Source organism: Pseudophryne corroboree, assembly GCF_028390025.1.
Source record: "Pseudophryne corroboree isolate aPseCor3 chromosome 3 unlocalized genomic scaffold, aPseCor3.hap2 SUPER_3_unloc_3, whole genome shotgun sequence".
NCBI lineage: Eukaryota > Metazoa > Chordata > Amphibia > Anura > Myobatrachidae > Pseudophryne > Pseudophryne corroboree.
The window spans coordinates 2,246,317-2,271,766 of record NW_026967519.1 but is presented as its reverse complement, the minus strand read 5'-3'; the positions used below and the strand labels follow the sequence as shown (position 1 = coordinate 2,271,766).

The following is a 25,450-nucleotide window of genomic DNA, read 5'->3' as shown; positions in this document are numbered from 1 at the left end:
GAAGTAGGGGTACCTTGACTATCACCTGCTGGGAATACAGCTTGTGAATGGCCTCTAACACAGCCTCCCTGCCCGATGGAGTCGTCGGTAAGGCTGATTTGAGGAAACGGCGGGGGGGAGGCGCCTCGAATTCCAGCTTGTACCCCTGAGATACTACTTGAAGGATCCAGGGATCCACCCGTGAGCGAGCCCACTGATCGCTGAAATTCTTGAGGCGGCCCCCCACCGTACCCGGCTCCGCCTGTGGAGCCCCACCGTCATGCGGCGGATTTGGAAGAAGCGGGGGAGGACTTTTGGTCCTGGGAACCTGCTGTGTGTTGCAGCTTTTTCCCCCTTCCTCTGCCTCTAGACAGAAAGGACCCGCCTGTTTTTCTGGGGTCGAAAGGACTGTACTTGGTAATACGGTGCTTTCTTAGGCTGTGAGGGGACATGGGGCAAAAATGCAGACTTCCCAGCTGTTGCTGTGGAAACAAGGTCTGAGAGACCGTCCCCGAATAACTCCTCACCCTTATAAGGCAAAACTTCCATGTGCCTTTTAGAATCTGCATCTCCTGTCCACTGCCGAGTCCATAAGCCTCTCCTAGCAGAAATGGACAAAGCACTTATTCTAGATGCCAGCCGGCAGATCTCCCTCTGTGCATCTCTCATGTATAAGACCGAGTCTTTTATATGCTCTATGGTTAGCAATATAGTGTCTCTGTCTAGGGTGTCAATATTTTCCGACAGGGAATCTGACCAAGCAGCAGCAGCACTGCACATCCAGGCTGAAGCAATAGCTGGTCTCAGTATAACACCAGTGTGTGTGTATATAGATTTTAGGATAGCCTCCTGCTTTCTATCAGCAGGTTCCTTTAGGGCGGCCGTATCCGGAGACGGTAGTGCCACCTTTTTAGACAAACGTGTGAGCACTTTATCCACCCTAGGGGGAGTTTCCCAACGTGACCTATCCTCTGGCGAGAAAGGGAACGCCATTAGTAATTTTTTTGAAATCACCAATTTTTTATCGGGGCAAGCCCACGCTTCTTCACACACCTCATTCAATTCCTCAGATGGGGGAAAAACTATAGGTAGTTTTTTCTCCCCAAACATAATACCCTTTTTTGAGGTACCTGGGTTTATATCAGCAAGGTGTAATACCTCTTTCATTGCCTCAATCATGCCACAAATGGCCCTAGTGGACATTAAATTTGACTCATCGTCGTCGACACTTGCATCAGTATCCGTGTCGACATCTGAGGTAGTGGTCGTTTCAGGGCCCCTGACGGCCTTTGAATCGTCTGGGCAGGCACGAGCTGAGAAGCCGGCTGTCCCGCATTTGGCATGTCGTCAAATTTTTTATGTAAGGAGTCGACACTTGCACGTAATTCCTTCCATAAATCCATCCACTCAGGTGTCTGGCCCGCAGGGGGTGACATCACATTTATAGGCATCTGCTCCGCCTCCACATAAGTCTCCTCATCAAACATGTCGACACAGCCGTGCCGACACACCGCACACACACACACACACACACAGGGAATGCTCTTAAAGGAGACAGGACCCCACAAAAGCCCTTTGGGGAGACAGAGAGAGAGTATGCCAGCACACACCAGAGCGCTATAATAATACAGGGACTAACTGAATTATGACCCTTTATAGCTGCTTATTGTATTAAACTGCGCCCAAATTTAGTGCCCCCCTCTCTTTTTTACCCTTTCTGTAGTGTAGACTGCAGGGGAGAGTCAGGGAGCTTCCTTCCAGCGGAACTGTGAGGGAATAATGGCGCCAGTGTGCTGAGGGAGATGGCTCCGCCCCTTTTCCGGCGGCCTTTTCTCCCGCTTTTTTCCGTATTCTGGCAGGGGTAATTACCACATATATAGCCTCTGGGGCTATATATTGTGGTTATTTTGCCAGCCAAGGTGATATTATTGCTGCTCAGGGCGCCCCCCCCCAGCGCCCTGCACCCTCAGTGACCAGAGTGTGAAGTGTGTATGAGGAGCAATGGCGCACAGCTGCAGTGCTGTGCGCTACCTTGGTGAAGACTGAAGTCTTCTGCCGCCGATTTTCCGGACCATCTTCATGCTTCTGGCTCTGTAAGGGGGACGGCGGCGCGGCTCCGGGAACGAACACCAAGGACGAGTCCTGCGGTCGATCCCTCTGGAGCTAATGGTGTCCAGTAGCCTAAGAAGCCCAAGCTAGCTGCAAGCAGGTAGGTTCGCTTCTTCTCCCCTTAGTCCCTCGATGCAGTGAGCCTGTTGCCAGCAGGTCTCACTGTAAAATAAAAAACCTAATTTAAACTTTCTTTCTAGCAGCTCAGGAGAGCTCCTAGTGTGCAACCAGCTCGGGCCGGGCACAGAAATCTAACTGAGGTCTGGAGGAGGGGCATAGAGGGAGGAGCCAGTGCACACCAGATAGTACCAAATCTTTCTTAGAGTGCCCAGTCTCCTGCGGAGCCCGTCTATTCCCCATGGTCCTTACGGAGTCCCCAGCATCCACTAGGACGTTAGAGAAATTAGAAAGATGACTTAATTTTAGTAAGTGATATGGTGTATAACAGACTAGTGATCATATTGTAAAACCTGCAAATTAAAATTTACAGTATAAGATTTTGAGGTGAGGACCCTACAAACTAGTGAGACAATCATCTTGACCTATACAAATGAAATACACATTCAATAGAATGTTCCTTGCAAAGTGTTATTTTGGAGAAGATGTCATAAGCACGGTTTCTCAATCTGTCCAGGTTTTGTGATAGCAGCCAGACGCACTCTCTGGCTTAGTCTTAGGAGACCGATATGGAAGCCAAATTGACTGAAAGCTTTGCCCTTTGAATGGTTCTCTATTCTTCAACCCAAAGCTGGACAGAGCTCTTTCCTCCCAATTAAAAGTACCTACAAAACCTCAGTCCTTTCAGTTTTTGGGGAAAAGGGTGGTAATCCTTTGAGAGGATACTCCTTTGGCCTGTATGGACAGATTGGTCAGGCCCAAATCCAGATCTCAACTGTGCAGATAAGCGGGCAGTATGACGGGGCTCTTCCATACCCAAGCAGATCGGAGGTGTCATCCCTTTTTACCTTTTTCAAGTCCAGTGGAAACCCTCAGATACATTATCGAAGTGGTTACTCCCCTGTACCTCTTAGGGCCTCCACTCAACATTTCTTTGACATGCCCCTTTCAAGAGCTGGTGCCAGGAGAAAAGGCCCTTCCAGGGTCATCCAGTCCCTACTTTTCCAAAGGGTGACTGTCTTCGTCCCAAAAGGGGAGAAAAGCTTGAAGTTTTACATCAACGATTATCAAGTCCAAAGACGAGACTTGACCTTTCGGACGATCTCTAAATAAAATGAGGTCACCATACTCAAGATGGAGTCTCTACATTTAGTCATCAATGCCATGGAGCTAGGCAAAATTTCTCAACACCACGGAAAACGTATGCTTATTTCCACATCCCAATTTAGAAGGAACATCACCACTGTCTTAGATTCACAGTGGGGAAAAACCATAAGCAGTTCTGATAAGAGTTAGCGGTCATACAGTAATTGGATGACCTTGGTCTCTATTCCGACCTATTTGCACCTGACACTGGAAATGCTAGAAACACATTAGTTGGGTAAAAATGTATTAGTAGTAGTCTTGTCTATGTTCAGTAAATATCTCTGGGTCTCCTATTTAACACCATGAGGTATATTTATTAAGCGGCGGGACTGCAATTCCGGCAGGTTTATTTAGCACTTTACCAGTGAGATTGCATCCCACGGATTCACCAAATCCAAAAAGGCCCCATTGCTGCAGAGAATCCAAACTTTAAAATAGAATCTAGATATTTTTTCCATTAAAAAGTACAGAAACTCGAATTTAATAATCAGGGAGTTTAAACTAGAGATGTGCACCGGAAATTTTTCGGGTTTTGTGTTTTGGGTTCGGTTCCGCGGCCGTGTTTTGGGTTCGAACGCGTTTTGGCAAAACCTCACCGAATTTTTTTTGTCGGATTCGGGTGTGTTTTGGATTCGGTGTTTTTTTCAAAAAACCCTAAAAAAACAGCTTAAATCATAGAATTTGGGGGTCATTTTGATCCCAAAGTATTATTAACCTCAAAAACCATAATTTCCACTCATTTTCAGTCTATTCTGAACACCTCACAATATTATTTTTAGTCCTAAAATTTGCACCGAGGTCGCTGGATGACTAAGCTAAGCGACCCAAGTGGCCGACACAAACACCTGGCCCATCTAGGAGTGGCACTGCAGTGTCACGCAGGATGGCCCTTCCAAAACACACTCCCCAAACAGCACATGACGCAAAGAAAAAAAGAGGCGCAATGAGGTAGCTGTGTGACTAAGCTCAACGACCCAAGTGGCCGACACAAACACCTGGCCCATCTAGGAGTGGCACTGCAGTGTCACGCAGGATGGCCCTTCCAAAAAACACTCCCCAAACAGCACATGATGCAAAGAAAAAAAGAGGCGCAATGAGGTAGCTGTGTGACTAAGCTCAACGACCCAAGTGGCCGACACAAACACCTGGCCCATCTAGGAGTGGCACTGCAGTGTCACGCAGGCTGGCCCTTCAAAAAACTACTCCCCAAACAGCACATGACGCAAAGAAAAAAAGAGGCGCAATGAGGTAGCTGTGTGAGTAAGCTAAGCGACCCTAGTGGCCGACACAAACACCTGGCCCATCTAGGAGTGGCACTGCAGTGTCACGCAGGATGGCCCTTCAAAAAACACTCCCCAAACAGCACATGACGCAAAGAAGAAAAAAAAGAGGCGCAATGAGGTAGCTGTGTGAGTAAGCTAAGCGACCCTAGTGGCCGACACAAACACCTGGCCCATCTAGGAGTGTCACTGCAGTGTCACGCAGGATGGCCCTTCAAAAAAATACTCCCCAAACAGCACATGACGCAAAGAAAAATTAAAGAAAAAAGAGGTGCAAGATGGAATTGTCCTTGGGCCCTCCCACCCACCCTTATGTTGTATAAACAGGACATGCACACTTTAACCAACCCATCATTTCAGTGACAGGGTCTGCCACACGACTGTGACTGAAATGACGGGTTGGTTTGGACCCCCACCAAAAAAGAAGCAATTAATCTCTCCTTGCACAAACTGGCTCTACAGAGGCAAGATGTCCACCTCATCATCATCCTCCGATATATCACTGTGTACATCCTCCTCCTCACAGATTATCAATTCGTCCCCACTGGAATCCACCATCTCAGCTCCCTGTGTACTACTTTGTGGAGGCAATTGCTGCTGGTCAATGTCTCCACGGAGGAATTGATTATAATTCATTTTAATGAACATCATCTTCTCCACATTTTCTGGATGTAACCTCGTACGCCGATTGCTGACAAGGTGAGCGGCGGCACTAAACACTCTTTCGGAGTACACACTTGTGGGAGGGCAACTTAGGTAGAATAAAGCCAGTTTGTGCAAGGGCCTCCAAATTGCCTCTTTTTCCTGCCAGTATAAGTACGGACTGTCTGACGTGCCTACTTGGATGCGGTCACTCATATAATCCTCCACCATTCTTTCAATGGGGAGAGAATCATATGCAGTGACAGTAGACGACATGTCCGTAATCGTTGTCAGGTCCTTCAGTCCGGACCAGATGTCAGCATCAGCAGTCGCTCCAGACTGCCCTGCATCACCGCCAGCGGGTGGGCTCGGAATTCTGAGCCTTTTCCTCGCACCCCCAGTTGCGGGAGAATGTGAAGGAGGAGATGTTGACAGGTCGCGTTCCGCTTGACTTGACAATTTTGTCACCAGCAGTTCTTTGAACCCCAGCAGACTTGTGTCTGCCGGAAATAGAGATCCAAGGTAGGTTTTAAATCTAGGATCGAGCATGGTGGCCAAAATGTAGTGCTCTGATTTCAACAGATTGACCACCCGTGAATCCTTGTTAAGCGAATTAAGGGCTCCATCCACAAGTCCCACATGCCTAGCGGAATCGCTCTGTGTTAGCTCCTCCTTCAATGTCTCCAGCTTCTTCTGCAAAAGCCTGATGAGGGGAATGACCTGACTCAGGCTGGCAGTGTCTGAACTGACTTCACGTGTGGCAAGTTCAAAAGGTTGCAGAACCTTGCACAACGTTGAAATCATTCTCCACTGCGCTTGAGACAGGTGCATTCCACCTCCTATATCGTGCTCAGTTGTATAGGCTTGAATGGCCTTTTGCTGCTCCTCCAACCTCTGAAGCATATAGAGGGTTGAATTCCACCTCGTTACCACTTCTTGCTTCAGATGATGGCAGGGCAGGTTCAGGCGTTTTTGGTGGTGCTCCAGTCTTCTGTACGTGGTGCCTGTACGCCGAAAGTGTCCCGCAATTCTTCTGGCCACCGACAGCATCTCTTGCACGCCCCTCTCGTTTTTTAAATAATTCTGCACCACCAAATTCAAGGTATGTGCAAAACATGGGACGTGCTGGAATTTGCCCATATTTAATGCACACACAATATTGCTGGCGTTGTCCGATGCCACAAATCCACAGGAGAGTCCAATTGGGGTAAGCCATTCTGCGATGATCTTCCTCAGTTGCCGTAAGAGGTTTTCAGCTGTGTGCGTATTCTGGAAACCGGTGATACAAAGCGTAGCCTGCCTAGGAAAGAGTTGGCGTTTGCGAGATGCTGCTACTGGTGCCGCCGCTGCTGTTCTTGCGGCGGGAGTCCATACATCTACCCAGTGGGCTGTCACAGTCATATAGTCCTGAGCCTTCCCTGCTTCACTTGTCCACATGTCCGTGGTTAAGTGGACATTGGGTACAACTGCATTTTTTAGGACACTGGTGAGTCTTTTTCTGAGGTCTGTGTACATTTTCGGTATCGCCTGCCTAGAGAAATGGAACCTAGATGGTATTTGGTACCGGGGACACAGTACCTCCAACAAGTCTCTAGTTGCCTCTGCAGTAATGATGGATACCGGAACCACGTTTCTCACCGCCCAGGATGCCAAGGCCTCAGTTATCCGCTTTGCAGCAGGATGACTGCTGTGATATTTCATCTTCCTCGCAAAGGACTGTTGGACAGTCAATTGCTTGGTGGAAGTAGTAAAAGTGGTCTTACGACTTCCCCTCTGGGATGACCATCGACTCCCAACAGCAACAACAGCAGCGCCAGCAGCAGTAGGCGTTACACTCAAGGATGCATCGGAGGAATCCCAGGCAGGAGAGGACTCGTCATAATTGCCAGTGACATGGCCTGCAGGACTATTGGCATTCCTGGGGAAGGAGGAAATTGACACTGAGGGAGTTGGTGGGGTGGTTTGCGTGAGCTTGGTTACAAGAGGAAGGGATTTACTGGTCAGTGGACTGCTTCCGCTGTCGCCCAAAGTTTTTGAACTTGTCACTGACTTATGATGAATGCGCTGCAGGTGACGTATAAGGGAGGATGTTCCGAGGTGGTTAACGTCCTTACCCCTACTTATTACAGCTTGACAAAGGCAACACACGGCTTGACAAATGTTGTCCGCATTTCTGTTGAAATACTTCCACACCGAAGAGCTGATTTTTTTGGTATTTTCACCAGGCATGTCAATGGCCATATTCCTCCCACGGACAACAGGTGTCTCCCCGGGTGCCTGACTTAAACAAACCACCTCACCATCAGAATCCTCCTTGTCAATTTCCTCCCCAGCGCCAGCAACACCCATATCCTCCTCATCCTGGTGTACTTCAACACTGACATCTTCAATCTGACTATCAGGAACTGGACTGCGGGTGCTCCTTCCAGCACTTGCAGGGGGCGTGCAAATGGTGGAAGGCGCATGCTCTTCACGTCCAGTGTTGGGAAGGTCAGGCATCGCAACCGACACAATTGGACTCTCCTTGTGGATTTGGGATTTCGAAGAACACACAGTTCTTTGCGGTGCTTTTGCCAGCTTGAGTCTTTTCATTTTTCTAGCGAGAGGCTGAGTGCTTCCATCCTCATGTGAAGCTGAACCACTAGCCATGAACATAGGCCAGGGCCTCAGCCGTTCCTTGCCACTCCGTGTGGTAAATGGCATATTGGCAAGTTTACGCTTCTCCTCCGACAATTTTATTTTAGATTTTTGAGTCCTTTTTTTACTGATATTTGGTGTTTTGGATTTTACATGCTCTGTACTATGACATTGGGCATCGGCCTTGGCAGACGACGTTGATGGAATTTCATCGTCTCGGCCATGACTAGTGGCAGCAGCTTCAGCACGAGGTGGAAGTGGATCTTGATCTTTCCCTATTTTTGGAACCTCAACATTTTTGTTCTCCATATTTTAATAGGCACAACTAAAAGGCACCTCAGGTAAACAATGGAGATGGATGGATACTAGTATACTTATGGATGACGAGCGACTGCCGACACAGAGGTAGCTACAGCCGTGGACTACCGTACTGTGTCTGCTGCTAATATAGACTGGATGATAATGAGATAAAATTAAAATATATATATATATCACACTAGTACTGCAGCCGGACAGGTATATATTATGTAATGACGGACCTGCTGGACACTGTCTGCAGAATGCGTTTATAAAAACACCACACGACGAGTGTTTAACTTTTTCAGGCAGACAATCACAATATACTGGTGGTCAGCAGACAATCACAATATACTGGTGGTCAGTGGTCACTGGTCAGTCACACTGGCAGTGGCACTCTGGCAGCAAAAGTGTGCACTGTACTTAAAATATGTACTCCTGCTATAACTGCTCCCCAGTCTCCCCCACAATTAAGCTGTGTGAGCAGTGAGCACTCAGCACAGTCAGATAATGATATACAGTATTACATATGATGCAGCACACTGGGCTGAGCACAGATATGGTATGTGACTGTGTCACACTGTGTATCGTTTTTTTTCAGGCAGAGAACGGATTAATTAAACTGGTGGTGGTCACTGGTCACACTATCAGCAAGTAGTACTCCGTCCTAAGCAGACAATCACAATATACTGGTGGTCAGTGTGGTCACTGGTCAGTCACACTGGCAGTGTGGCACTCTGGCAGCAAAAGTGTGCACTGTACTTAAAATAAGAATTTACTTACCGATAATTCTATTTCTCGTAGTCCGTAGTGGATGCTGGGGACTCCGTCAGGACCATGGGGAATAGCGGCTCCGCAGGAGACAGGGCACAAAAGTAAAAGCTTTAGGATCAGGTGGTGTGCACTGGCTCCTCCCCCTATGACCCTCCTCCAAGCCTCAGTTAGGATACTGTGCCCGGACGAGCGTACACAATAAGGAAGGATTTTGAATCCCGGGTAAGACTCATACCAGCCACACCAATCACACTGTACAACCTGTGATCTGAACCCAGTTAACAGCATGATAACAGCGGAGCCTCTGAAAAGATGGCTCACAACAATAATAACCCGATTTTTGTAACAATAACTATGTACAAGTATTGCAGACAATCCGCACTTGGGATGGGCGCCCAGCATCCACTACGGACTACGAGAAATAGAATTATCGGTAAGTAAATTCTTATTTTCTCTGACGTCCTAAGTGGATGCTGGGGACTCCGTCAGGACCATGGGGATTATACCAAAGCTCCCAAACGGGCGGGAGAGTGCGGATGACTCTGCAGCACCGAATGAGAGAACTCCAGGTCCTCCTCAGCCAGGGTGTGCCCCTGACCAAGTAGCAGCTCGGCAAAGTTGTAAAGCCGAGACCCCTCGGGCAGCCGCCCAAGATGAGCCCACCTTCCTTGTGGAATGGGCATTTACATATTTTGGCTGTGGCAGGCCTGCCACAGAATGTGCAAGCTGAATTGTACTACACATCCAACTAGCAATCGTCTGCTTAGAAGCAAGAGCACCCAGTTTGTTGGGTGCATACAGGATAACAGCAAGTCAGTTTTCCTGACTCCAGCCGTCCTGGAAACCTATATTTTCAGGGCCCTGACAACATCTAGCAACTTGGAGTCCTCCAAGTCCCTAGTAGCCGCAGGTACCACAATAAGCTGGTTCAGGTGAAACGCTGACACCACCTTAGGGAGAAACTGGGGACGAGTCCGCAGCTCTGCCCTGTCCGAATGGACAATCAGATATGGTCTTTTGTGAGACAAAGCCGCCAATTCTGACACTCGCCTGGCCGAGGCCAGGGCCAACATCATGGTCACTTTCCATGTGAGATATTTCAAATCCACAGATTTGAGCGGTTTAAACCAATGTGATTTGAGGAATCCCAGAACTACGTTGAGATCCCACAGTGCCACTGGAGGCACAAAAGGGGGTTGTATATGCAGTACTCCCTTGACAAACTTCTGGACTTCAGGAACTGAAGCCAATTCTTTCTGGAAGAAAATCGACAGGGCCGAAATTTGAACCTTAATGGACCCCAATTTGAGGCCCATAGACACTCCTGTTTGCAGGAAATGCAGGAATCGACCGAGTTGAAATTTCTTCGTGGGGCCTTCCTGGCCTCACACCACGCAACATATTTTCGCCACATGTGGTGATAATGTTGTGCGGTCACCTCCTTCCTGGCTTTGACCAGGGTAGGAATGACCTCTTCCGGAATGCCTTTTTCCCTTAGGATCCGGCGTTCAACCGCCATGCCGTCAAACGCAGCCGCGGTAAGTCTTGGAACAGACATGGTACTTGCTGAAGCAAGTCCCTTCTTAGCGGCAGAGGCCATGAGTCCTCTGTGAGCATCTCTTGAAGTTCCGGGTACCAAGTCCTTCTTGGCCAATCCGGAGCCACGAGTATAGTTCTTACTCCTCTACGTCTTATAATTCTCAGTACCTTAGGTATGAGAAGCAGAGGAGGGAACACATACACCGACTGGTACACCCACGGTGTTACCAGAACGTCCACAGCTATTGCCTGAGGGTCTCTTGACCTGGCGCAATACCTGTCCAGTTTTTTGTTCAGGCGGGACGCCATCATGTCCACCTTTGGTCTTTCCCAACGGTTCACAATCATGTGGAAGACTTCCCGATGAAGTCCCCACTCTCCCGGGTGGAGGTCGTGCTGAGGAAGTCTGCTTCCCAGTTGTCCACTCCCGGAATGAACACTGCTGACAGTGCTATCACATGATTTTCCGCCCAGCGAAGAATCCTTGCAGTTTCTGCCATTGCCCTCCTGCTTCTTGTGCCGCCCTGTCTGTTTACGTGGGCGACTGCCGTGATGTTGTCCCACTGGATCAATACCGGCTGACCTTGAAGCAGAGGTCTTGCTAAGCTTAGAGCATTGTAAATTGCTCTTAGCTCCAGTATATTTATGTGGAGAGAAGTCTCCAGACTTGATCACACTCCCTGGAAATTTTTTCCTTGTGTGACTGCTCCCCAGCCTTTCAGGCTGGCATCCGTGGTCACCAGGACCCAGTCCTGAATGCCGAATCTGTGGCCCTTTAGTAGATGAGCACTCTGCAGCCACCACAGAAGAGACACCCTTGTCCTTGGAGACAGGGTTATCCGCTGATGCATCTGAAGATGCGATCCGGACCATTTTTCCAGCAGATCCCACTGAAAAGTTCTTGCGTGAAATCTGCCGAAAGGAATCGCTTCGTAAGAAGCCACCATTTTTCCCAGGACCCTTGTGCAATGATGCACTGACACTTTTCCTGGTTTTAGGAGGTTCCCGACTAGCTCGGATAACTCCCTGGCTTTCTCCTCCGGGAGAAACACCTTTTTCTGGACTGTGTCCAGAATCATCCCTAGGAACAGCAGACGTGTCGTCGGAGACAGCTGCGATTTTGGAATATTTAGAATCCACCCGTGCTGTCGTAGAACTACTTGAGATAGTGCTACTCCGACCTCCAACTGTTCTCTGGACCTTGCCCTTATCAGGAGATCGTCCAAGTAAGGGATAATTAAGACGCCTTTTCTTTGAAGAAGAATCATCATTTCGGCCATTACCTTGGTAAAGACCCGGGGTGCCGTGGACAATCCAAACGGCAGCGTCTGAAACTGATAGTGACAGTTTTGTACCACGAACCTGAGGTACCCTTGGTGAGAAGGGTAAATTGGGACATGGAGGTAAGCATCCTTGATGTCCAGGGACACCATATAGTCCCCTTCTTCCTGGTTCGCTATCACTGCTCTGAGTGACTCCATCTTGATTTGAACCTTTGTATGTAAGTGTTCAAATATTTCAGATTTAGAATAGGTCTCACCGAGCCGTCTGGCTTCAGTACCACAATATAGTGTGGAATAATACCCCTTTCCTTGTTGTAGGAGGGGTACTTTGATTATCACCTGCTGGGAATACAGCTTGTGAATTGTTTCCAATACTGCCTCCCTGTCGGAGGGAGACGTTGGTAAAGCAGACTTCAGGAACCTGCGAGGGGGAGACGTCTCGAATCTCCAATATGTACCCCTGGGATACTACTTGTAGGATCCAGGGGTCCACTTGCGAGTGAGACCACTGCGCGCTGAAACTCTTGAGACGACCCCCCACCGCACCTGAGTCCGCTTGTACGGCCCCAGCGTCATGCTGAGGACTTGGCAAAAGCGGTGGAGGGCTTCTGTTCCTGGGAATGGGCTGCCTGCTGCAGTCTTCTTCCCTTTCCTCTATCCCTGGGCAGATATGACTGGCCTTTTGCCTGCTTGCCCTTATGGGGACGAAAGGACTAAGGCTGAAAAGACGGTGTCTTTTTCTGCTGAGATGTGACTTGGGGTAAAAAAGGTGGATTTTCCAGCTGTTGCCGTGGCCACCAGGTCCGATGGACCGACCCCAATTAACTCCTCCCCTTTATACGGCAATACTTCCATGTGCCGTTTGGAATCTGCATCACCTGACCACTGTCGTGTCCATAAACATCTTCTGGCAGATATGGACATCGCACTTACTCTTGATGCCAGAGTGCAAATATCCCTCTGTGCATCTCGCATATATAGAAAAGCATCCTTTACATGCTCTATAGTCAATAAAATACTGTCCCTGTCAAGGGTATCAATATTTTCAGTCAGGGAATCAGACCAAGCCACCCCAGCACTGCACATCCAGGCTGAGGCGATCGCTGGTCGCAGTATAACACCAGTATGTGTGTATATACTTTTTAGGATATTTTCCAGCCTCCTATCAGCTGGCTCCTTGAGGGCGGCCGTATCTGGAAACGGTAACGCCACTTGTTTTGATAAGCGTGTGAGCGCCTTATCCACCCTAAGGGGTGTTTCCCAACGCGCCCTAACTTCTGGCGGGAAAGGGTATAACGCCAATAATTTTCTATCGGGGGAACCCACGCATCATCACACACTTCATTTAATTTATCTGATTCAGGAAAAACTACAGGTAGTTTTTTCACACCCCACATATTACCCTCTTTTGTGGTACTTGTAGTATCAGAAATATGTAACACCTCCTTCATTGCCCTTAACATGTAACGTGTGGCCCAAATGGAAAATACGTTTGTTTCTTCACCGTCGACACTGGAGTCAGTGTCCGTGTCGACCGACTGAGGTAAATGGGCGTTTTAAAGCCCCTGACGGTGTTTGAGACGCCTGGACAGGTACTAATTGCGTCTCATGTCGTCAACCGACCTTGCAGCGTGTTGACATTATCACGTAATTCCCTAAATAAGCCATCCATTCCGGTGTCGACTCCCTAGAGAGTGACATCACCATTACAGGCAATTGCTCCGCCTCCTCACCAACATCGTCCTCATACATGTCGACACACACGTACCGACACACAGCACACACACAGGGAATGCTCTGATAGAGGACAGGACCCCACTAGCCCTTTGGGGAGACAGAGGGAGAGTTTGCCAGCACACACCAAAACGCTATATTATACAGGGACAACCTTATATAAGTGTTTTCACTTATAGCATCTTAATATATAATAATATCGCCAAATAAGTGCCCCCCCTCTCTGTTTTAACCCTGTTTCTGTAGTGCAGTGCAGGGGAGAGCCTGGGAGCCTTCCTAGCAGCGGAGCTGTGTAGGAAAATGGCGCTGTGTGCTGAGGAGAACAGGCCCCGCCCCCTTTTCGGCGGGCTTCTTCTCCCGTTTTTCTGACAACCTGGCAGGGGTTAAATACATCCATATAGCCCCAGGGGCTATATGTGATGCATTTTTAGCCAGCATAGGTACTTTCATTGCTGCCCAGGGCGCCCCCCCAAGCGCCCTGCACCCTCAGTGACCGTTGGTGTGAAGTGTGCTGAGAGCAATGGCGCACAGCTGCAGTGCTGTGCGCTACCTCATGAAGACTGAGAAGTCTTCAGCCGCCGATTTCTGGACCTCTTCTCTCTTCAGCATCTGCAAGGGGGTCGGCGGCGCGGCTCCGGTGACCCATCCAGGCTGTACCTGTGATCGTCCCTCTGGAGCTAGTGTCCAGTAGCCTAAGAAGCCAATCCATCCTGCACGCAGGTGAGTTCACTTCTTCTCCCCTAAGTCCCTCGTTGCAGTGAGCCTGTTGCCAGCAGGACTCACTGAAAATAAAAAACCTAACAAAACTTTTACTCTAAGCAGCTCTTTAGGAGAGCCACCTAGATTGCACCCTTCTCGGCCGGGCACAAAAACCTAACTGAGGCTTGGAGGAGGGTCATAGGGGGAGGAGCCAGTGCACACCACCTGATCCTAAAGCTTTTACTTTTGTGCCCTGTCTCCTGCGGAGCCGCTATTCCCCATGGTCCTGACGGAGTCCCCAGCATCCACTTAGGACGTCAGAGAAAATATATTATTTATGTACTCCTGCTCTAACTGCTCCCCCACAATTAAGCTGTGTGAGCAGTGAGCACTCAGCACAGTCAGATATACAGTATTACATATGATGATGCAGCACACTGAGGCTTAGCACAGATATGGTATGTGACTGTGTCACACTGTGTATCGTTTTTTTTCAGGCAGAGAACGGATTAATTAAACTGGTGGTCAATGGTCACTGGTCACACTATCAGCAAGTAGTAGTACTCCAGTCCTAATATGCTCCCCAAAATTAGTAAATAGTGTCTCTAACTCTCTACTCTCTTCTCTATAAACGGAGAGGACGCCAGCCACGTCCTCTCCCTATCAATCTCAATGCACGTGTGAAAATGGCGGCGACGCGCGGCTCCTTATATAGAATCCAAGTCTCGCGATAGAATCCGAGCCTCGCGAGAATCCGACAGCGGGATGATGACATTCGGGCGCGCTCGGGTTAACCGAGCAAGGCGGGAGGATCCGAGCCTGCTCGGCCCCGTGTAAAAAAAGCTGAAGTTCGGCGGGTTCGGATTCCGAGAAACCGAACCCGCTCATCACTAGTTTAAACCCATTGGCAAACACGCACAAACGAATAACCTGCCTCTGACAGGCGTGTTTGTAGAAATAACTACACAGATCCTTAGGATCTGTGTAGGCTTATATGTTAAAAGAAAGCAAAAATACACAAATGGGAAAAATGGTGTCCAGTTTCAAAGCAGTGCAATTTGTGACCATCCACTCCTTGACCTTCCAAATCCTCTCTCTCCTTTCAGACTGTCATCATCGACTCAGTCATTTCATGGTCGCTGAAGAGACCCAATTTCAGAAAGGGTTGCCTCCTTTTGACTTGGTATTTGACCATTGCAGGGATGGTGAGTGCTAATGCTTTGGGTGCAGGATGTTTGGCATCTACATGGGACAAAACTACTGGTAAATATTCTCAAATCCTAAGCACTCAGCTACAAAGCTCAGTCTCCCCAATGGAACATAACTCTTGATAACCACCTCTATGGCCATGACAAACAACCCACCAAGCAGGAACCTGGAGCCCTTTGGCTAGTAGGAAACATCTAATATAACCTGCTGGGTGGAACATATTTCCTGGCAACATTGATTAAATTCATCCCAGGTGTGGCCAATGGGATGTGTTCAGAATCCCGGCAATCAGGTAAGGCTGTGGGAGGGGATGGTCAGGGTTAAGCTGCAGGAGGGGTTAGGGCAGAGGTTCACAAACTGTGTACCGTGGCTCCCTGGGGTGTCTCGGGACACTTGCAGGGGTGCCCTGGGTTGGTGGTCCAGGACCAATTCAAATTAATCATGGTCAATATAATAGGCAAAACCAGTGCTGGTGGCTGCCAGTCATAAAATATGTGGCCAAACAGAAGCAAATCTTGTCCCTCACCACACAACTGACCCTAAGGATGACATATAAACGCGATCTACTTAATGTAATATTTCTTTCTAAATAAGAAATTTTTGGCCTAGGGGTGCCGTGAAAAAAATTCTGATATTCTAGGGCGCCGTGATTCAAAAAAGTTTGGAAACCACTGGGTTAGGGTTTAGGTTGAAATACCAGGATCCATTGGGATTTCAATAGCTGGGATTTCGATACCATCCCTGTCCAACTATGAAGCTGGCTTTCTGAGACAGAGTGCCATTCATCTGAGTGGTCACTTCAACCAGAGGTCTTCAACCCGACTGTGGAAAAGAGGGATCAGCTGAAGACTGGCATGATGACCCCTCGAATGAACCACAAGGTTACACCATACTGGCTGAGAACCAGCAATCCAAAGTGGATTCCATGAAGGACCCATGGAAGTACCAGCTACTAGTGTAACTCTTTCCTCTGATCCCAATGCTACCTCAGGTTCTCAAGTGACCTGAACTGATAAAGATGAACATGGTGCACCAATATTCTAAGCATGATAGTGAAGCAGAAATGGAGACCCTAAGCTAGGCTCCTTTTTTACCATCAAAACTTAGCTCAGTTGGCATTTCTGGCATTGTTAGGATTCTGTGAGCTAATGGGTCATCTGCACAGCTCATTCAGACCGTTATCAGGGACTGTAAACCGATGCATTGAAAAATTACCATAGATTGTGAAACATTTCCATGGACTGATACTTCATACTAAAATTTGGCATGTCTCTTGTCCTTTTTACATCCTGGACAAAGACTTAAGATAGGCCATGAAAAAAGTCCAGGTTTTGGCCCTAGCTATCGTTTCTCACTGGTTAGCATTCCTGAGGTTCACACTGTTTTTCACGAGGTACTCTACATTCAACTAACCCATCTGCCACCGGTTGTGCCATGTGATCTAAACTTTTTACTTTCAATGTTACAGAAGCTGCAGACATATTTTTCTCTGAATGTGGAATTACAAAATTGAACAGACGGTGAACTTTTATCCAGTGTAAATGCTTACCAGAGGCTCTGGTGAACTGGGGCCATTGTGGGTCAGTTCTTGGCGACTTGTTCTCTGTCATTAGAACAGATCAGGAAAAAGCATCAAACATCATGAAAATAATGTATCATTCAACAATTTATGGCCAAAAAAAAAAAAAAAGTATTATTCCAATTCAAGTACTTCTTGCTACTTCTTCCCTTGCCAGTCCTTCCCAACCATGTTAATAAGTTGGCAGTCAGGTCTTCTAGTCAGTGCCTGAATCTCAGAAGACCCATCTATAAATGCTGTGATTGAACAATACATTGTATGGCAGATTATGCCTTAGTCCTGTACCATACTTGATGTCCTTAATTAATTTATTGGAAAAAAATAAAAAATAAATACAGGTTGAATCTCCCATATACGAAGTGCCTGGGACCTGAAGTAATTTGGATATCGGGTTTTTCCATATTTGGAATATTTGCATAACATAATGACATATCTTGGGGATGGGACACAGGTCTAAACACAAAATTAATTTATGTTGCATATACACAAGGCCTGAGGGTCATTTTATACACATTTTTTTATAATTTTTTGCATGAATCAAAGTTCGTATACAGACACAAAATTTAGTTTCACATACACATAGCCTGAATGTAAATGTATACAATATTTTAAAAAAAATATTGTTCATGCAACAAAGTATGTGTACATCGAGCCATCATCAAAGGTGTCACTATCTTAGTCACGCTCAAAAAATTCTGTATTTGCCACGATTTCAGGCTTAAATATTGTTTTAAAAAAATAAAAAAAAATAAAAAAAACTGCATTTTGCAATATTCCATACTATATTTTGGAATTTGGGGTATGACAGACTCAACCTGTACATACAATATACAGTAGATTGTATTTGTTAAACTTTAAGAAATTCTCTTTCAGAAGCCTCTAACTTTCAATATGTCATGAATTACACTTGCTCATAAGGTACCCCCCCCAAAAAAAGAGGATTTTGGTACTTACCGATAAATCCATTTCTCTGAATCAACTCAGGGACACTGGAACAGTCTTACACAGTAGGGGTGTGAAGCTTGCAACCGGAGGAGTGGCACAGTCTAAAAACTAGCATTGTCTGCACAGCCGGCTCCTCCCCCTTCACATCCCTCATCCCCCAGTTTGGAAAATTTGACTGAGAGACTAGGACATGATACTATAGCACATGGCGAGGAACCGAACCGTACAACATATCAAACAGCATCCAAGAACCTCTTAACCGAAAAACTAACGCTGTTTGCACGAACTGTTTGAACAAGAACTTTGAACACAGCAGGTGACCAGCACCGAGGCGGGCGTCCAGTGTCCCCTAGAGGATTCAGAGAAATGGATTTATCGGTACGTACCAAAATCCTCTTTTCTCTTTCATCCACTAGGGGACACTGGAACAGTCTTACACAGTAGGGGACGTCCCAAAGCTATCCCCCAGGGAGGAAGTGCTGTCGGTGGCCTGCAAAACTAAACGTCCGGACTTAGAATCTCCGGACGCAAAGGTATCAAACTTGTAAAATTTTGCGAACGTGTGGGCTGAGGACCACGTCGCCACTCTGCAAAGTTGAGTATTGGAAGCACCTCTGGCAGCCGCCCATGAGGCACCCACTGATTTGGTGGTATGAGCACCAGTCTGAACCGGAACCCGTTTACCACAGGAAAGATAAGCTTGCCGAATGGCAAGCCTAATCCATCTAGACAAAGACTGCTTAGAGGCCGGACAACCCTTCTTTGGCCCATCATAGAGAACAAACAAATGGTCCGACCTTCGGAAAGGATGACGTAACCTGTACGTATATTCGTAAAGCTCGGACAACATCCAAACACGTCTCCATCTGCGAAACCCTGAAAGGATGGGACTACAATCGGCTGGTTTACGTAAAACCCCGAAACGACCTTAGGAAGGAACTCTGCCCTTGTACGGAGTTCCGCCCTATTCTCATGGAAAATCAAAAAAAGGACTTTTACATGATAAGGCTCCCAACTCAGAAACCCTCCTGGCCCGAAGCCAAGGCAAGTAATAACGTGACCGTCCAAGAAAGATATTTCAGGTCTGTTCTTTCCAACGGCTCAAAAGTTGGTGATTTCAAAAATTCCAAACACCAAATTTAAGTCCCACAGCACTCTGGAAGGACGGAAGGGAGGTTGTATCCTCAGAACTCCTTGTAAAAAGGTTTGAACCTCTTGCAAGGATGCTAACCGCTGTTGAAATAGAATGGAAAGAGCCAAAATTTGAACCTTCAGAGACCCTAGTCTTAGTCCACCATCTAGACCAGCTTGAAGGAAAAGTAGAAGCCTGGATAAATGGAAGTTCGTTGAATTCCACCCACGTTCCTGACACCAGTCGATGTATCTCTTCCAAATCCTGTAGTAGTGCCTGGCTGTGACCTGCTTTCTAGCAGCAATCATCGTAGGAATGGCCGCTCTTGGTATTCCTCTGTTTAAGATCCGGGTTTCAATAGCCACGCTGTTAAACGCAGCCTGTTCAGGTCTGGGTGTAAGAACGGTCCCTGAGATAGCAGGTCCTCTCTCTGAGGTAACCGCCAAGGATCTTCCGCTAGCAACCCCTGCAAGTCTGAGTACCAACTCCTGCGGGCCCAATCTGGTGCTATTAGTGTTGCCCACACTCGTTCTAGTTTCATCTTCTTTAGAACCCTGAGTATGAGTGGGAAGGGTGGAAAAATTTAAACTCTTCTGTAACTCCAAGGAAGTGTCAATGCGTCCACTCCTTCTGCTGCTGGATTTCTTGTCCTGGACATATATCTGGGCAGCTGATGGTTTTGCTGAGACTCCATTAGGTCCACTTGAGGTAGACCCCACCTCCTCACCACCATGTCGAAAATCCGTGGATGTAGGCACCACTCTCCCGGATGCATGTCCTGGCTACTGAGATAATCTGCTTCCCAATTCTCCACACCTGGAATGAACACTGCTGAGAGGATGTTTCGCCTTTCTACCCACAACAAGATCCTTGTGGCTTCCTTTAACGCCATCCTGCTCTTTGTTCCTCGTTGACGGTTTATGTAAGCCGTCGTCGTGACATTACAAAATGGTTTTATATGTGTATAATATCCAAGAAATAATAGATTTAATTATAGTATCCTACACCTTCTAATTGGAGATATAAATACCATTATATATACCAAAAATTAATACACAACTTATTCCCCACACAATAAGTGTTTGGAGTGGGCAGATTAATAAATGTTATTGCTTCAATTCCCACTGTACTCTCTTGCCCACGATTTATATGTAATGTTAAATATATAATTTAACGGAATGTCAGAGTGTTCTTCCAAACCAGATAAGCGCTTGAAATACTGCTTATACTTGATTTCTTTTTTCTCTTTGTGATTTGACATATGGGCAGACACTTACTTTAGTGTTCTCACCCGCAGTCATAGAAAGGTATCTTTTTCCACTGCACCGGATTTCTCAATAACGATGTATATAAAAGCAAACAAGACTTACATTTAAATTCGGTCCCGCGTGCTCAAAAAGGTTTCTTTAAAACTCCTCTCCTCTCAAGCGATACAGGAAACCCATAGATCCAACGATAAAATGATTTATTAAACTACATATATAAAAAGTCCTGGTTCGCTGTTAAAAGTCACTAACAGAATGGTAGATGGGGCGCGCTCCACCCGGTCTCCGTACGTGCTGCAGATCACGATCGGTGTCGGGGAATCCCGATGTTTAGAGGTCACTCGCGCTCTCCCCACAGTGGTTTCCACAGCTTCCAGGAATGACGGCCTCAACGCGTTTCAGATAATTCTTTATCCTTTTTCAAAAAGGATAAAGAATCGTGATCTGCAGCACGTATTGTGTGGGGAATAAGTTGTGTATTAATTTTTGGTATATATAATGGTATTTATATCTCCAATTAGAAGGTGTAGGATACTATAATTAAATCTATTATTTCTTGGATATTATACACATATAAAACCATTTTGTATAGCGCAGGTAACCTGAACTTTTCTTATTTTATATGTTTGTACCGGGTATGGTGTAACCCGATCAGGTAACCAGCTGCACTAATTGGGAGCGCAGATCAGCACAACTTTTTTTGTATAGAGTCGTCGTGACATTGTTCGACTGTATCTCTAAGTGTTGACCCATGACTAGGTGTTCGGCTAAGAGAAGCGCATTGTAAACTGCTCTCAGTTCGAGTATGTTTATGGGTAGGCTGCTCTCCTGTAACGTCCATCTGCCCTGAAACGGATGTTCCTCTAGGACGGCACCCCAACCTCTGAGACTGGCGTCCGTTGTAAGGATCCTCCAATCCCAAATGCCAAATCTCTTGCCTGCTGCGAGATTCCTGTGCAACGACCACCAAATCAAGGAGGTTCGTATGCGCGGTGGAAGTCGTATTTTTCGATGCAGAAGCCAGTGCGAACCTGCTCCCTGAGCAATGACGTACATCTGGAATGGTCGAGAATGAAGTCTGCCATACTGGACAGCTTCGAACGACGCCACCATCTTCCCGAGAAGTTGCACACAGAGGTGTAGAGAAACAGTCTGTGTCCTTAGAACCTGAGACACCAATCTCTATAGGTCCTGGACCTTGTTCTCTGGTAGGAACACTCTCAATTGTACTATGTCCAAGATGAGACCGAGGAATTGAATCCGTTGAGTTGGCATGAGGTTGGATTTCTGGAAATTCACAATCCACCCATGTTGAATGAGAAATTGATGAGATGTCTGAACATCCTTGATCAGCTGTTCCTGAGAAGATGCCTTGATCAGTAGATTGTCTAGATAAGGTATAATCGTGACCCCCAACAGTCTCAATCCTGCAACCATGATTGCCATGATCTTCGTAAAGATTCATGAGGCTGATGATAGACCGAACGGCAAGGCCCTGAATAGGTAGTGATCCGCCACCAGTGCGAACCTTAAGTAAGCCTGGTGAAGGGCCCAGATTGGGATATGCAGATATGCATCCTTTATGTCCATGGATACCATGAACTCGCCTTGTTCTAAGCCTGCAATGACCGACTGGATTGATTCCATCTTGAATTTGTAGACCCTTAGAAACTGTTTTAAAACTTTTAAATTTAGTATCGGTCTGACCGTCCCGTCTGGTTTTGGCACGACAAAAAGATTGGAACAGAGACCCGTTCCTCTCTGAGGGCCGGAACTGGAATAATGACCTCTGACCGTAGCAATTTTTGAATTGCTGTCAGTAGTGCTCTTGCTTTCTGAGGGCACCAAGGCAATCCCGTTGTAAAAAAACTGACTGTGAGGCCTCTGCTGAAAATCCATTTTGTAACCCTGGGAGATTATGTTGTTTATCCAAAGTTCTGGTGAGGTTTTGGCTCAGATGTCCCGAAAACCCTCCAGACGTGCACCCACCAAGGGGGGACCCCAGGTGAGCTGGGAGGCCGCCATGCCACGGATTTGTCAGCAGGTTTATCCCTGTTTATGCCTGTGAGCAGTCTCTACCTCTGCCTCCACGTGCTTGTGCACCGAAACCTCTTCCTCGGGCTTGAAAGGACTGCCATCTAAAGAATTAAACGCTGGTCCCGAATAACCTCTCCTAACCTGTGGGGTGGCTCTCGTATAAGTCGTAGGTAGAAATGTTGACTTCCCTGCTGTAGTTTGCGAAATCCACTTGTCCAACTCTGGACCAAAAAGCATCTCACCCCCAAAGGGGATGGATACTACCGCCTTCTTGGTGTCAGAGTCTCTTTGCCATTCCCTGAGCCATAAAATCCGGCTAGCCGACATGGCCGATGCGCGATGCTATCCTGCTAATATCCTTTGAGGCTTGACACAAGTATGAAGCTGATTCTCGAATGTGTTCCGCCAGCTGGGTAATCTCTTCCAAGCTATTTTCCTCCTCAATAGCCTGTACAATACATCCAGACCATGCTCTCATGGCCTTATTGACCCAGGCACATATGATCGCAGGTCTCTGTGCTGCACCTGCTGCTACAAAAAAATAAGATTTTAAACCTACCGGTAAATATTTTTCTCCTAGTCCGTAGAGGATGCTGGGGACTCCGTAAGGACCATGGGGTATAGACAGGCTCCGCAGGAGACATGGGCACTCTAAAGACTTTGGAATGGGTGTGCACTGGCTCCTCCCTCTATGCCCCTCCTCCAGACCTCAGTTAGAGAAACTGTGCCCAGAGGAGACGGACAGTACGAGGAAAGGATTTTTGTTAATCTAAGGGCAAGATTCATACCAGCCCACACCATCCACACCGTATAACATGGAATATACGCAACCAGTTAACAGTATGAACAAAACAGCATCAGCCAAAGACTGATCTTAACTGAAACATAACCCTTATGTAAGCAACAACTATATACAAGCCTTGCAGAAATATGTCCGCACTGGGACGGGCGCCCAGCATCCTCTATGGACTAGGAGAAAAAGATTTACCGGTAGGTTTAAAATCTTATTTTCTCTTACGTCCTAGAGGATGCTGGGGACTCCGTAAGGACCATGGGGATTATACCAAAGCTCCAGACCGGGCGGTAGAGTGCGGATGACTCTGCAGCACCGACTGAGCAAATGCGAGGTCCTCATCGGCCAGGGTATCAAACTTGTAGAATTTAGTAAAAGTGTTTGAACCCGACCAAGTAGCTGCTCGGCAAAGCTGTAATGCCGAGACGCCTCGGGCAGCCGCCCAAGAAGAGCCCACCTTCCTAGTGGAATGGGCCTTTACCGAATTTGGAAACTGCAATCCAGCACCGATTAAGCAAACATGAGGTCCTCATCAGCCAGGGTATTAAACTATCGGCAATCCAGCCGTAGAATGAGCCTGCTGAATCGTGTTACAGATCCAGTGAGCAATAGTCTGCTTCGAAGCAGGAGCGCCAACCTTGTTGGCTGCATACAGGACAAACAGTGCTTCTGTTTTCCTAACCCGAGCCGTCCTGGCTACATACATTTTTAAGGCCCTGACTACATCAAGGGACTTGGAGTCCTCCAAGTCACCCGTAGCCACAGGCAGCACAATATGTTGGTTCATATGAAACCACCTTAGGCAAAAATTGAGGACGAGTCCTCAACTCTGCTCTATCCACATGGAAAATCAGATAAGGGCTTTTGTGAGACAAAGCCGCCAATTCGGTCCAAGTGAGAAATTTTTATTCCACCGTTTGAAGAGGTTCAAACCAGTGAGATTTTAGGAACCGTAACACCACGTTAAGGTCCCATGGTGCCACTGGGGGCACAAAAGGAGGCTGGATGTGCAGCACTCCCTTTACAAAAGTCTGGACTTCTGGGAGAGAAGCCAATTCCTTCTGAAAGAAAATAGACAGGGCCGAAATCTGTACCTTAATGGAGCCTAACTTTAGGCCCATATCCACTCCTGTCTGTAGAAAGTGGAGAAAACGGCCCAGGTGGAAATCTTCCGTAGGAGCATTCTTGGCTTCACACCAAGATACATACTTCCTCCAGATACGGTGATAACGTTTTGCCGTCACCTCCTTCCTAGCCTTTATCAGAGTAGGGATGACTTCCTCCGGAATACCTTTCCCAGCTAGGATTCGGTGTTCAACCGCCATGCCGTCAAACGTAACCGCGGTAAGTCTTGGAACACGCAGGGCCCCTGCTGCAACAGGTCCTCCCTGAGAGGAAGAGGCCATGGATCTTCTGTGAGCATCTCCTGAAGATCTGAATACCAGGCCCTTCGAGGCCAATCTGGAACAATGAGTATTGTCTGCACTCTTTTTCGTCTTATGAATCTCAATATCTTTGAGATGAGAGGAAGAGGAGGGAACACATAGACCGACTGAAACACCCATGGTGTCACCAGGGCGTCTACTGCTACTGCCTGAGGGTCCCTTGACCTGGCACAATACCTCCGAAGCTTCTTGTTGAGGCGTGACGCCATCATGTCTATTTGAGGAAGTCCCCAAAGACTTGTTATCTCTGCAAAAACTTCTTGATGAAGTCCCCACTCTCCTGGATGGAGATCGTGTCTGCTGAGGAAGTCTGCTTCCCAGTTGTCCACTCCCGGAATGAAGACTGCTGACAGAGCGCTTACGTGATTTTCCGCCCAGCGAAGAATCCTGGTGGCTTCCGCCATTGCCACTCTGCTCCTTGTCCCGGCTTGGCGGTTTACATGAGCCACGGCTGTGACGTTGTCTGATTGAATCAGAACCGGTAGGCCGCGAAGAAGATTCTCTGCTTGTCGTAGGCCGTTGTATATGGCCCTTAATTCCAGTATGTTGATGTGTAGACAAGCCTCCTGGCTTGACCATAGTCCCTGAAAATTTCTTCCTTGTGTGACTGCTCCCCATCCTCGGAGGCTCGCGTCCGTGGTCACCAGAACCCAGTCTTGAATGCCGAACCTGCGACCCTCTAGAAGGTGAGCACTCTGCAGCCACCACAGGAGAGACACCCTGGCCCTGGGGGACAGGCTTATTTTCTGATGAATTTGAAGATGGGACCCGGACCACTTGTCCAGAAGGTCCCACTGAAATGTCCTCGC

The 25,450-nt window shown here is 47.4% G+C and overlaps 1 protein-coding gene across 4 annotated transcripts in view; it reads right to left on the bottom strand.

Moving 5' to 3' along the window:
- The window catches only part of LOC134983963 (uncharacterized), a 129,133-nt gene that overhangs the window by 27,837 nt on the left and 75,846 nt on the right, over positions 1-25,450 (bottom strand). For all 4 annotated transcript variants that reach the window (XM_063949600.1, XM_063949601.1, XM_063949602.1 and 1 more), the window contains one exon: positions 16,995-17,048. In XM_063949600.1, the coding sequence (XP_063805670.1) occupies positions 16,995-17,048 (54 nt within the window). The remainder of the gene's footprint in view (positions 1-16,994; positions 17,049-25,450) is intronic.